Genomic DNA, 13071 nt, shown 5'->3' on the forward strand with positions numbered 1-13071 from the left:
CAGTTGAGGTCCCCGAGGAGGATGTAGTCAGTGGAGGGGAGGGCGTGCGGGCTGATGAAGTCTGTGATGTCTTCGCTGAATTGTGTGCGTGGTCCCGGGGGTCTGTAGACGAGGGTGCCTCTGAGGGTCGTCTTAGGGTCGGTGTGAATCTGGAAGTGGAGATGTTCGGCTGCGGCGAAGGAGTCGTTGGCGTCGGTCGTGATGCGGATGGTGTTCCTGTGGACGATGGCGATGCCACCTCCGGTCTGGTTGATGCGGTCCGTCCTGATGATCTTGTACCCGTCCGGGATGGCGATGGCGATGTCGGGTGCAGAGGAGGCGTTCATCCAGGTTTCCGTGAGGAAGGCGACGTCCGGTGATGTAGCGTCGAGGAGGTTCAAGAGTTCCACGGCGTGTCTGTGGACGGAGCGGGTGTTGATCAGGATGCACTTGAGGTGGTTGCTGCTGGTGTTTGTCTTGGCGGGTGCGGGGCAGGTTCGGAGGCAGGTGAACTTGCAGGTGCAGCAGGTGAAGGGTCCGTGGGTGCGTCTCGGGGTGGCTCGGCAGCAGGCGTGGGTCCGGCCGGCATTGAGTGTGTTGAGAGTGGCGGCGTCGTAGGTCAGTCGGGTCGTCTTGCCTCGGCGGGGAGGGCCAGGGGTCCTGGCGCTGGGCGCGGGTCAGGTGCGGACGGGCGCAGACGGGCTTACCTTTGGCGCACCTTCGGGGCTCAACCGGCGCTCCCGCTGCGCGCGTCCGCTGCGCGGTCGCTCTGGGGGCGTCATAAGTAAGGAGCCGGGAGGGAGGAGCAGCTGGGTGGCGGGATCGGGGCGGCGAATGGAATCACAGGGGGGCGGGGCCGCAGGGAGGCAGCGGCGGGAAATTCCAAGAAGCAGCGGGCAGCGGGAAATTCCCAGGAGCAGCAGGAAATTCCCAGGAGCAGCGGGCAGCGAGCGAAGGAATCTGCAGGCAGGAGGCGGCAAAGGCAAGCAGGAGCGGCAGCAGTGAGTGGGGCGACCAAGCCCTGTGGAGGGCTGAGCGGTCACCTCAACATATGTATGACGATATGCTCTGAGGGAGATGGTCTAAAGGTGTATAAAGAGATTCTCTCTCTCTCTCTCTCTCTCTGCAATGGTTCTAATATAATACATTTAGTCATAGTATTTCTGAGTTGTTGTTCACCACTAGGACCTTACACAGCACATCTATGTAGATAAATGACCTTGCCATTGTCTCATGGCCACCCTGAGGCGGATATCTCCTATTCTCAGGAGCAGAAGAATGCTGTGCTCCATTTGACGCTCATGTGAGTGAATGCCACAGGCACACATATGCATCTGAGAGTGATCACAAACACAAAGGAGGTTCACAATCTTTACAGTGAACTTTGCAAACAAATGCTACACGCAACAATGCGATCTTCATTTTGATAGGACTTATCATGTGCCCATTTCTCTTTTTTAAAAACAACTACTTTGACGTCACTGAATTTTTCAAGAAGATTATAAATTGAACACTTGGGGTGGCTTAGCCTTTGTAGCAAGAATCAGAAATATTTCTCCTATCAGAGAGCAACATATATCACAGTTTTGTTGATGGTGATACACATTTTTCAAGCCTTGAGAGATCTTGATAGCTCGCTATCCCCGTCCCAATTAATCTATTTAGCAATTATTGATAGATGTCTATTTTTTTAGGAAAATGAGAAGATGATTTTGAATGCAATATATCTAGTGAAAGAAATCACATATGTTGAACAACATTTTTGTGTAACAGCAAAAGACAGGAATGACTGTTTTGTGAATAATTTTGTTTAGAAGAATATCTTAATATGTAGTGAATCTCTAAAGCATATATTTGCTTTTAATTGGTTACGTTGTTGGTTCTGAACCTTCAAATTTATATAAACTTCTTCAAAATAAGGCATTAGTGGGGGTTGTTTGAGAAGTTAGCATCAGGCATGTTTCCCTTTTTAACCCTAGTAGATACTAGCTGTATAAGCAACGCCACTGGGATTATGTGACAGGAAAAAGCTAATTATGCAGCATAATGTGGCACATTTTGTGATAGTATTACTTTCTAGACAAAGGTTTCACTTTGTTACATTAGAACCAGTTTAATATCCAAATACAGCATTAAGCAACTGAAAGATGATCAGTCAACCTTTGCAAAGGGTGTTCCACTGCACGGTAGCACAAGCTGACAAGCGTTTAGTTACTTTTGATCCGTTTGAGCAAGAAACAACTTTTTTGTTAAAATCTACAGAATATGCAGCAAATTATGGGTTATGTTGCAAATGTGGTACACCCATAACTATGCAGAAAAGGCCATAACTGCAGAGTTCCATGATTCAAGTGGCCCTGTGTATATGTCACATTTGTCATTAAGATGACGTAATGGTACTGTGGGGTATCTGTAATATGTGTTTGCATATGGCTTCAGGTATTGCCTGCAGACCAGAGTCTGATGATCTTGTATTTCAGATACACCCTATAACCCTTTAATGGATTCTTTCGAGATGTAATGGTTGAACATGTGCTCTGGGTGCAGAGTGTTACAAATAAAGGGTCAACCAAAAATCACTGGGATCTGGGTGCAAGGCAGTATATATTACGGTGGTCCCAGTATTAGAACATCAGAATTGTGTAAAGGAAGGGAAAACATACAATAATATTCGAAACACAAAGTTAAAGCAGAACCAAATCAGTTGTTCCAGTGTTATTTAATCACACATGAAACTGGTTAGCATATCGTCAAACACGTATTACATGACATACACTTTTGTAAAGAACATTATCGATACAGTGCCCGAAAGGGGGAGAAAAGGGAAATAAAGTAATTTGAGTGAGGTAGGTAAAATATAGGTAGTGATAAAAATATCACAATCAAACATTAAGACACATACTGTTTATACGCCTAAGAAACAAAAATATACTTTTCAAATTTTTAACATCTGTACATATTTAGCCATGTAGCATACAAGTCCACAGTAAAGTAAGTACTGTTGGGAGAAACTGGCAGTAATGAAGTGTCGACATTTCGACCCCTATGTGTGTGTAGGTTCTTCAGACCCTTACAGGCAGGGTCTTCCTCAGGACCGACGTGGGGAGTGCGGGGGACACTTAACAGGGACAAAAGGGGTGGTATATCAGGACCATAATTAAAAGATTAAAAACAAGGTAAGGCCAACGACCGACGCGGTACTGATCCATATAATTACCGTGAATGGATAGGGGCTTCTCACAATTTGCTGGTGGAGGGACAATGGACTCAGTGGTTCCCAGGCTTATGCTGCTGGAATGAGAGAACACCTGTAAAGAATGAGGTGCTTGTCAACCAACTGAACTATCTAGATGGGGAGGTTACTGGCAATTAAATAATTGCCTATGAGAGACAGTCACTTACTTGTGAAATTGTGGTGGGTTTGGTCCAGGTGAAGCATAGATCCAAAGGTTGTGTGGAATGAATCCTTATTGATCAATGTCTCTGAGATCCCAAGTGCAGAGTGGACATGCCAAGAAAAGAGGTTTGAAGATTATCACACACATGTGCACATTTGTGAGGTTGTACACCCTGAAACCAACCCCTGAATATCTTTGAGACACCATATTAAGGACAAAATATTGAAAAAAAATATCAACAGATAAGTAAGTCTACTTTTTCCATACCTAACTCCACATATATGTATCTATGTGGTACATATATCTTCAAGGTATGTAGACTTGGATTAAGAAATAGTAAATCTATACTTTCCTATATGCACTTACCTTTCGGTATTTTGTCCCTCTATATCCTAGAACTCAGTATTCTTGTACTATGATATCCTGGGAGTCAATATATAGTAGTATAATCAATTGTGAGTATTCACAAACAATTTCCAAGCTCTTCAAACCCTTTAAAAAAGTCAACTATTTACTCATATTAAGGGCAGGAGTCAACCTCTTAGTAAACTGCAGCTGATGTAGATTTGCAGGCATAACCCAGAAACATTTCTGGAAGTGTGAACTGTTGATAATGTGACTCTCTTTAATTTTGAGTAATTCTTACCAATCTTACCAATCAGTGCAGCAACCAGCAAATAAGGTAAAACATATATAACATTTAAAAGAAGTTAATTAAAAAAACTAACCTTGTTTTACAACTAGTAGAATGGTCCCCTATACTGAAGCTAAAAATAGGTGTTCTCCAGGCTTTGATGTCAAATCTTGTGAAGTTCTTACGATGAAACAAATTAAATAATATAAAATGTGTTATTCTAAAAAAGTTTTAAGGAGGGTTTAAACTAACCATTGATTAGCAACCCCTTCCCTCAGTACCTAACCTGAACATAGATATTAATCAAAGGTCAGGAGTCGGATGTTGCAAAGTATCTTTAGCTATAGGAAGGCACAACGTTGTTGTATTATTCTCAATAAATTGACCGACCGGCTGTTAGGATACCATCAGTACCACTGAGCATCCGTTGAACTATCATATGACAGGTTCACAGTGCCAGTCTTCAAATGATGGAACCAAATAACAGCTGACTGACGTGCCTAGCAAAGGCACAATATGTGGACAATTGACTCCCGTACATAATTATAAAAGCAACATCTCTTACTCAAGTTATTTGCCTTCCATTTTTGCTTACCTCCCTAACATTGACCAGGCCAAATCTAAATCTCATGAAATCCATTTTCACTTCCCATGAAATTACATGCAAAATGTACGGCTGTGCTTGGCAAAAGGAATAAATATGCGTTACAAAGCTAAGATTTCTGTGTGCTTCGGTCACACTTAGGACTATGTTTGAGAATGTCCATCAACTGAGTTTGAAAATCTCCAGGAGGAGCAGTTTTTAAGAATCAGGTCAGATGCATCAAGAAAGTGCCCAGATAGTAGAGTGATGCTGAAAAATATATTAGTGTTTTTTGAAAAATAATTAAGTCTAATTTGTATATGGTTGGTCCTTGTCTTAAGTGGCATATTGACTAAACAAGGACCAAGTCTGACTTGCATATGACTGGTGATTATCTTGAGAAGTATAGGGTACTGTGGCCAGAAAACAATGGACTGAAAAGCCTAAGGGCAGAGATTAAATTTCAATGCATGAGGTGAATTTAAGAATTCCACCCATCACTTTTTTCTTTTTGAATAGCTTCTTTGAATTCGTTCATTGATACCTTGATTTTTCTGTGGTATTCTAGTGTTTAAAGATATCATCCAGGACATTCAGTTTTGGCAAGGCATTTTTTTCTGGATTTCTGTGATGTTTTAACTTCAGATCTTTATGTATAACTATACATGTGTAGTTTCATTGCAATTAATGAGCCGCTAATGCTTTTAGCTGTAAGGTTGATTTATCCCTAGGAGACTATACTCTTTTAGTTTTTCATTGTTCTGCTCCATCTCTCATGGACTACAGGGGATGTCCTATGGATGTCATGGTCCAACTAGGACTAGGTCACTGATGAGATGACCATACTGTTACCCATCACAACTGTGCACCTTTCTGTGCTTCACCACATGTCCCCTGTTGTAGCGTCCACTGGGCCCAAATTCTTATCAGATGTAACTAAATGTTGTATTTGTTTCTATCTTATCATCTCACTACCTATTACAATCAGTTGGTCCTCTGATGGATCTTGTCCTGTGAAAAAGGGACTGGATGTTCAGAGGATGGACCATTATCCAATGAGGACCAGGAATAGGATATTTTTTATCTTCAAATCTAACTTCTTTACAAATCAGAAATACTCCATAATAACTATGAGTGACTCAAAACCAAACAGTGGCAGCCACAACTAGCAAAGGGTGGTGGGAAGGGTGGGGGGAGAGCGGGGGAGGGTGGGAGAGAGAGCGCAGGACACAGCATGGGTTAATATTAGTTAAAAAGAACGTACCTAACGCCGCCTCCCGCGCTGCGTCACTCCGGCTAACCTCTTCCTGGGTCCCAGCAGCCCCTGGCACAGACTTCTAACCAATCCCTATGCTGCTCTGCAGCACAGGGATTGGTCTGAGTGGGCTGAAAAGATGCTCTGCTCAGACCAGGGAGTCTGTGGGTGTTTCCCAGCCTGGCTGCTGAATGAGGCCGGGCTGGAGAAATTTAAGTGCTCATGTGTGTTTTGGTCGGCCTGAGATGGCCGGCCAAATACACATGAGCACTTAGGAAGTGCACAAGCACTCCTCCTCCACCCGCCCATGCCTTGCCCCTCCATGCAAAAGCTTGCAAACAAAAAATAAAATGATGCTAGAGCAATGTTTTATTTTTCATTTGCTGGCTCTGTGCCAGTCAGTGGGGCGACGCACCTCTGCCTTTGTGGAGGAGCCGCCACTGAAACCAAATACTTTACACACAAAGAATGATGAGACAGATTCAGCATAGTCAGTTTTAAGTTTAGTTATTCATTTAAAGGCAAAGTAATATATGCATTAAAACACGATATCATTCAACCCTAATATTAAATTAGTAGTGGGTTTAATGAAATATAATAAGCTTCTGAAATTCAAGGAGATTATGGCGGTTATTCAAGGGAAATCTTCCTTAGCCAAGGCAGATTTAGACTCATGCAGTGTATGTATCGATTAAGAGATAGGAAACCAGGTGAACCTTATACAGACCCTCAAGATAGTTCAGCAAATTTTCAAGTAGCCAGTACCAGTTTCTTCAAGACAGCAACCTGTCTCAATTTATAGCTGCAACAGTAAGGTCATGGCATCCTGACAATCAGCTGAGAAGGTTCAATCTGCGCTAGCACACCGGTCAGCAGTACATCACAGTGTTATGTCACAAATTACTTCTGGCATCGGATGTCCAAGCTTCTGCCACCCCCTACCTTTCCAAGTTTTGAGCAACTGTACTCCATGAGTTTTCAGGCTGACACCCCCTGGCTTCACCAAAAATGTGATCTGACCAATGAACCGCTCGGTTCATTGGTCAGTCCAAAATGAGATGAGGGTGATGTAGCAGGAAAGAAGATACAGTCCGGAAAAAATTAAGTAAATCGATGACGCAGCTTCCTTAAGTCATGTACGTATAGCATACGTCAAACAATGTGACCTTTTTGGGAAAAAACATGTAAAATTTAGTAGTGCATTTTCCCAAGCAGCTATTCCAGAATGTTGTGATATTTGATACTGATGAAGCAAAGCTTTGCATATTTTGCGGCTTGCCGAAATCAAGAACCTCATTTATGTGTAATAAGGTAACCCGTGTATGTTTTACTAACGTTTATATTTAGCTTAAGTAAAGTTCCCGAAGCTTGCCTATGTGTATTTTTAATGAATTAATCCGTGTCCTTTTAAAAATGGCCGTCGCTTGTATTTTAGTTACTGCGCATGCGTCAGCCACACTCACGTGTCCTGACGCGTCTGCAGAAGTGGAGGGAAAGTTATGCGCATGCGTAATTCATAGCTGTGCTTATCATGTGGTACAGCTCGTGCCACTGCTCTTGTGTCCGTGTCAATGTAGCTAACATTTAATGCAATTAAGTTTATTTCTTGATGATGAGTTAAAAGTACAAACCCTGTGATGTGTTTTCATAATGACATTATTATGTATTAATTTGTTTTCGCTTACTTTTCATGTACCGCGGGAAATGGGGGTCTGAGTGAGAGGAGAGCCATATTGGAGGTCCCTTCTGCGCCTGTGCGACATTCGGCAGCACGAGGGACCTTGGCTGATGGAACATAGCCAGCTGGCAGTGATGGGCGAGATGCTCCTGAGAAAGTCACCTCTGCCCTGCGAGAACAGCGAATGTGGCTCCTTATGTGATACATTGTTATATTGCGCTACTGTTAGCTCATGGGAACCCCAAATCTGCTAGGCGGTACCCAAATATGTTAATGAAGGCTTCAATTCGCGTATTGTGATTGGTGTGTTACCCAAACCCTACCTTAGGACCAATTGAAATTGAGGGATTCTGACACTTTGCAACATTGGGGGGTGGTACACTGTCCCCAAACTGTATATCTACCCTGGGTTCACCTAGTGAACCGTCCGACTTGTCTGGTTTAGCTGACCTGTCACTGACCCAACGCACTCAATAGGTGACTGAAGATACAGAGCGCTGCGGAGCACTCTGTCCGAATTTGACCATAGGCTAAGGTTCTACTGAACCTTAAAGTGCTGGCAAAGCACTTAGCTGGGAGTTCGCTGACCCAATCGGGGTCTTGATCGATAGCTGCAGAGCGGGTGGAGCGCAGGCGTTGCTTCCGAACTGTGGGTTCCGGTCCTGTCCTGAAGAGGGTCCTGTCCTGAGGGTTTGCTGTCCTGTCCTGAGGGTCCTGTCCTGATTCCTATTCCGAGGGTATCCTGTCCTGTCCTGGGTGTCCATTCTGCACCTGCTGTCCTTTGAGGGGTATCCTTCCTTGAGGGTTTCCTGTCCTTAACTGACCCGTGGCCAGGGTTTGGTTTCCACACCTTTACTAGGTAAATATTACTCTGAACCTCTTGAAAATCTTGCACCTTCTGAATTTCTAACTTTTGCTTAAATAAAGTTCAACATTGCATATGTTATATTTCCATGCCTTTCCGCAACTATTGAACAGTCATTTATAATTTTGCGAAGTTATTCCTATGTCTTCTCATTTGTTAGAAATCATATTTTGCATAGCAGTGTGTCATTTTCTGATATGGTCTAGAACTTCGTTGCCTAGGTTGTTCAAAGGCCCTTTCACCTTAAGTGAAGCGTGTTATTCATTATAAGTTCTTCTATAGTCACACACACTTAGTCTATCCCTGTCTAGATAATACTGACTTTACATAGTATTTTCTTGTTACAATTTATTAGTACTTTGATGATTACTCTGTCATTATTTCTTTCTGCCTATGTGATTTACGTTATCTTGGTTATTGATTGCCTTATTTTACTGTACCTCATGCAAGAAAATATTGAACTTTAGATAAACGTTTTAAAACTTCCAGTTGTCCGTGGTCATTTAAACAGTATTTGAATGTTATTGGTTGGGTTTGTATTTTGCTGCCTTTCCTTTACAGCTAGCTCCCTGATTCATTGTGGTCATTAGGCACCCGCATCGGTGGATGGTAAGTCGGGTGCACCGAAATTTGGTAGCAGGGAACACACACACACCAACTTGATAGAGCTCGTGAAGTCACCTGATCGATGTATATGGTGATTTGAAAGTATATGGGCCCTGAAGCCGGAAACGGCGAAAACTGTTGGTCGGGTGGCCTCGCGCGCTCTATCAGTTTTCTGGTAGCTAGAGGATGGTTAGGGACTAGCTAAAGGTTAGGCAGGATTAGTTGGACTAGTTAAGTCGGAAGCTGCTATTATATTAATGCTGCTAAAAAAGCGGCTGTTCTAAGAGACCTGATCAATCTCTTGTGAATACGCACGAATAATATCTTGTAAAAATAATTCATGAATTGCTGTATTGTTATTTTTCTTGTTCTTATATTGTTATATGTACTAATCCATGCAATTGTCAATCGTTTAGTTAAGTGTTGTCCGAACTCCCCGGGGAATTGAAAGGGCAAGTGGTGAATAGAATCCATTGTCCTGAGGTCACAGGTTCGAGGAAAGTTAGGTGCAGGTTAGGATAACCGGGAAGCACTAACTAGGGTTTTCTGAATACATGTGTGAATAAATGACAGTAACGGGGTTCATTGGCAAAATTCCCATAGTGGCGTAACCTAGTAAGGGTCACATCGGAAGAGTAGCAGGTTCCTCGGAGCTAGCGTGAAAGCAGAGGGGTCCGCTGAGAAACCTTAAACTCGGAACATATCCCGGAAAGAAGTGGATGAGTTTAGGGGAATAACAGGTTCATCGATGCTAGAGTGAAGGGTAGGCGGAAGAGATCTGCCCGCAGCGAGTGAAAAGTAAATGGAAGTAGTTTACTTGCAGCAATAGAATTCTTTCTCTGTCTAGACACTTGAGCACTGTGGCGAATGTGTATTTGTTGTAAATTAACCAAGCACTGAGCACTTTAAAAGAAAGAAAGTTTCCGTTACCTTGTGAAGGGAGGGAGTCAATCGCGAAGCGCCTCTGACGTCACTCTGTGCCGCGCTGGGATTGGTAGACGCAGCGGGCGGGTAGCGGAGCTGAAATTGTAAAGGAGGGGTGAGCGCCGGAGCGTGGGAACTGTCTCACGAAGGGGCCGCGCACCCATTGGCGGAGCTTATTTTGTGTCGCGCACCCATTGGTTGCACGATTTTTCTGAAGCGCGTTCTGATTGGAGGTAGTTTGTAAACAAAGTTAGCGCAGAAGTCGTATGTGGCACTCGCGGACTACAGAAACGCGACCTGATCCAAGGCATCTAGGGTTTGAAAGGGATCAGTGGAAGGCTAACAGATACGATATTATGTACGGAACCAAGAGAAAAATGTCCCTTGTAAATAAGGTGAAAAATTATTTTAAAACGGACAAACCGATTAAATCTAGGGAAGGTGTTCTTGTCCCAGCACCCAATACTCCCGCCTCATTCATGATGTTTGACCGAGGGTACAATACCTGTGTGTGGCTGGAGAATTGGGTGAAGTACACAAAAGATGACGGAGTATTGGCTTTTCCGTTAGATGGTACTTTCAATGGTAGGATCTTATTTAATTTAAGAACCCGAATGAATGAACTGCATCCCAGACCAAGACTAACGCAGTATGAGGCATTAGAGGAATGGGAGATTGAGGCTTTTGAAAGAGAAAGACCCCGAATGGACAAGGGTTTGACCAAGTGGTACCCCAGGCAGAAACAGGAGTCCAGGGATAAAAGGATGAAACAGTGGAGGCAGAGCATGATTGTTGAGGGTCTGTTTCCCATGATGCCGGCATGTCATAACACTGGAGCGGGTGAGAAAAGTACTGAAAAATGTAAGCATTGGGGGGCCCTGGGGGATTCAGATGATGAATTAATAGATGACATCTGTACCAGAAGTCCGCCACCTTACAATGAGGGAACCCGACCTTCCAGTGTAGGAGATGTTCCCCGACGCCACTTCCTAAAGGAAGAAGACAGGTCCCTGGGACTGGGAGGGGGTGGTCAAGTATTACCCTATCCTGAGAAACCCGAACTGACGGAAACAAGGGACATATATCCCAAAGTGCCCGCAAGTCAGGAAGAAAAATATTCACGTACGAAAACCTTTTTTCCCAGACCCTTGTATGAAAGCGAAGAGAAACCATCGAATTCAGGACTGCCTTTTGTTCAACCTCCATATAGGGAAGAGCGCAGGTCCTTTAATACTGGAACTTTATTCCCGAAACCAAATTATGGGGGAGGACCAAGTGAAACGCATCCTACTGCCCCGAGTTTTACTCCTCCATTGACCCCACAGATATTACATGACACAACTCTAAGAAGGGTACTAGTGGAAAAGGAGCAAGAGGCTCTAGCTAGACAAAGAACAGAAATAATTCAGAAAATTTCTCAGATAAATACCAGTCCTGAGGCATTGACTATTCCAGTAACTATTGGACCGGTGGTCCCGTTATACGGAAATAGTCAGGGAAATCCGATTACTCCAGTCATGACCCCAGTCATAGCAACCCCGAGACAGGAACCAATCATCATAGATGATCAGTCCAGTGAGTGCGAGTCTGAAGTTGCGTTTTTGGAATTGCCAAACAAACAGACTGTAAAGGGAACACAGCAGAGGTATAACCCTTTTAATACAAAAGAAATTAAATTAGAGACAGCAACAGGTACTAGGAATGTCTCTCTGGTAACTCCGGATGAAATTGAGAGTTGGAGTCGTGAATTAGAGAAGCAGACTCCGCAAACAAAGCCTTTAGACCTCTACAAGCTGAGGGTTGAAATAGAAGAATTAATGGCAGGAAATGTGGGGTTGGATCGATTGAATACCTACTCTGAGGAAGAATTGTCGTTCATATGTAAAAGCTTTACAAGGAACACCAGAGTGCTCCACGAAAAACTGACCGAAACAGCAGTTAGTATGGGGGTAGATATCTCAAAATCCAAGCCCTTACAGAAACCGTACAGAGCAGACTTCTCAGACAAAGATATAGAACACCTGAATGTGGCAGGGAAGAAGTTGCAGATTAAAGAATTAATGGGGGTACTGCAGAAATGGGGAGATGTGGAAAAATGGAGAAGCAGGTGGGCGAAAAAGAGGGAAGAGGTTCGCTCCCGACAAGTGACTCCCGAGTTTGCTTTAAGAGAGGTAGAAAAACCTGAGCAGTTATGCCCCATGCGCGAAGTTCCAGGAGGGAAATATGTGCATGTCCCCTGGTCTAGGCAGGATATTGTGTCCTTCACGAACGATTTTCCAAAGTTACGAGAGAAACCAGTTGACTGGTACCGGCAGGTGGAGAGGTTCGTGAAGGTACAAAAATGTCTGTGGAAAGACCTGGATGGGTTTTTCGACATTGTGGTTCCAGTAGATTTATGGACCCAGTGTAAAATAAACATAGATTGGCCCAGTGAAGAGTATCCCAGAAACAAGGAAACAGGGGAGCCATCAAAGGAAGTCATGCGAAAATATGAGCAGGTAATTCAGCACTTGAAAGAAAAGGTGCCCGCTAAGGAAACTGATTGGACAAAAATAGATAGAACAACACAGGAAAGGGACGAGACAGTGCACTCTTTTTATGAGAGGTTATTGCAGGTATTTAAAACATACAGTGGTATTGATAACATCGACCTGAAGGATATGACGCACTTTATTTACAGGTTTGTAAATGGTTTAAGACCTGAAATTTGTCAGTGGATAAAAGACAATAAAATCTGTTGGCATACTAAGAAAATGGATGAGGTCCTGCGGTACGCTAAGTACTGCGAGGACGAGATGGCAGAAAAGAAAAAGGCCCTTAAGGAGAAGGTTATGTGGGCTAAGGTGAAGCTCGCAGAACAACAGGAAAAACAATTGAGTAACATGGTTAAAAATGCTGAGAACAAAAGTCCTGGGGGAGGGGGTGGAGGAAAGCCCCGGCCCAAATTTAGCAGGGAAGAGGCTATGAAAAAATTTCCCTGCCATCAGTGCGGCGAAATTGGACACTGGCGAAACGAGTGTCCCCAATTAGTCGATGTTAATGAGAAAACTCCTGATTTAATTCCACAGACGCAGAAAGAAAGACCAAGAAAGACTCAACCCCAGGTAAAAACAGTTCAGGTGCCTCGAGCACCCAAACAGGTATACAGG

General features: G+C 43.7%; 1 protein-coding gene across 1 annotated transcript in view; it reads left to right on the top strand.

Moving 5' to 3' along the window:
• LOC144790913 (uncharacterized) overlaps positions 1-12097 on the top strand; it is a 1027913-nt gene extending 1015816 nt beyond the window's left edge. Inside the window, exons 2-3 of the mRNA XM_078665551.1 lie at positions 10318-12055; positions 12090-12097. Of these exons, the coding sequence (XP_078521677.1) occupies positions 10318-12055; positions 12090-12097 (1746 nt within the window). The remainder of the gene's footprint in view (positions 1-10317; positions 12056-12089) is intronic.
• Positions 12098-13071: the final 974 nt, after the last annotated feature.

This window comes from Lissotriton helveticus, chromosome 11 (assembly GCF_964261635.1).
Source record: "Lissotriton helveticus chromosome 11, aLisHel1.1, whole genome shotgun sequence".
In the NCBI taxonomy this organism is placed as follows: Eukaryota; Metazoa; Chordata; class Amphibia; order Caudata; family Salamandridae; genus Lissotriton; species Lissotriton helveticus.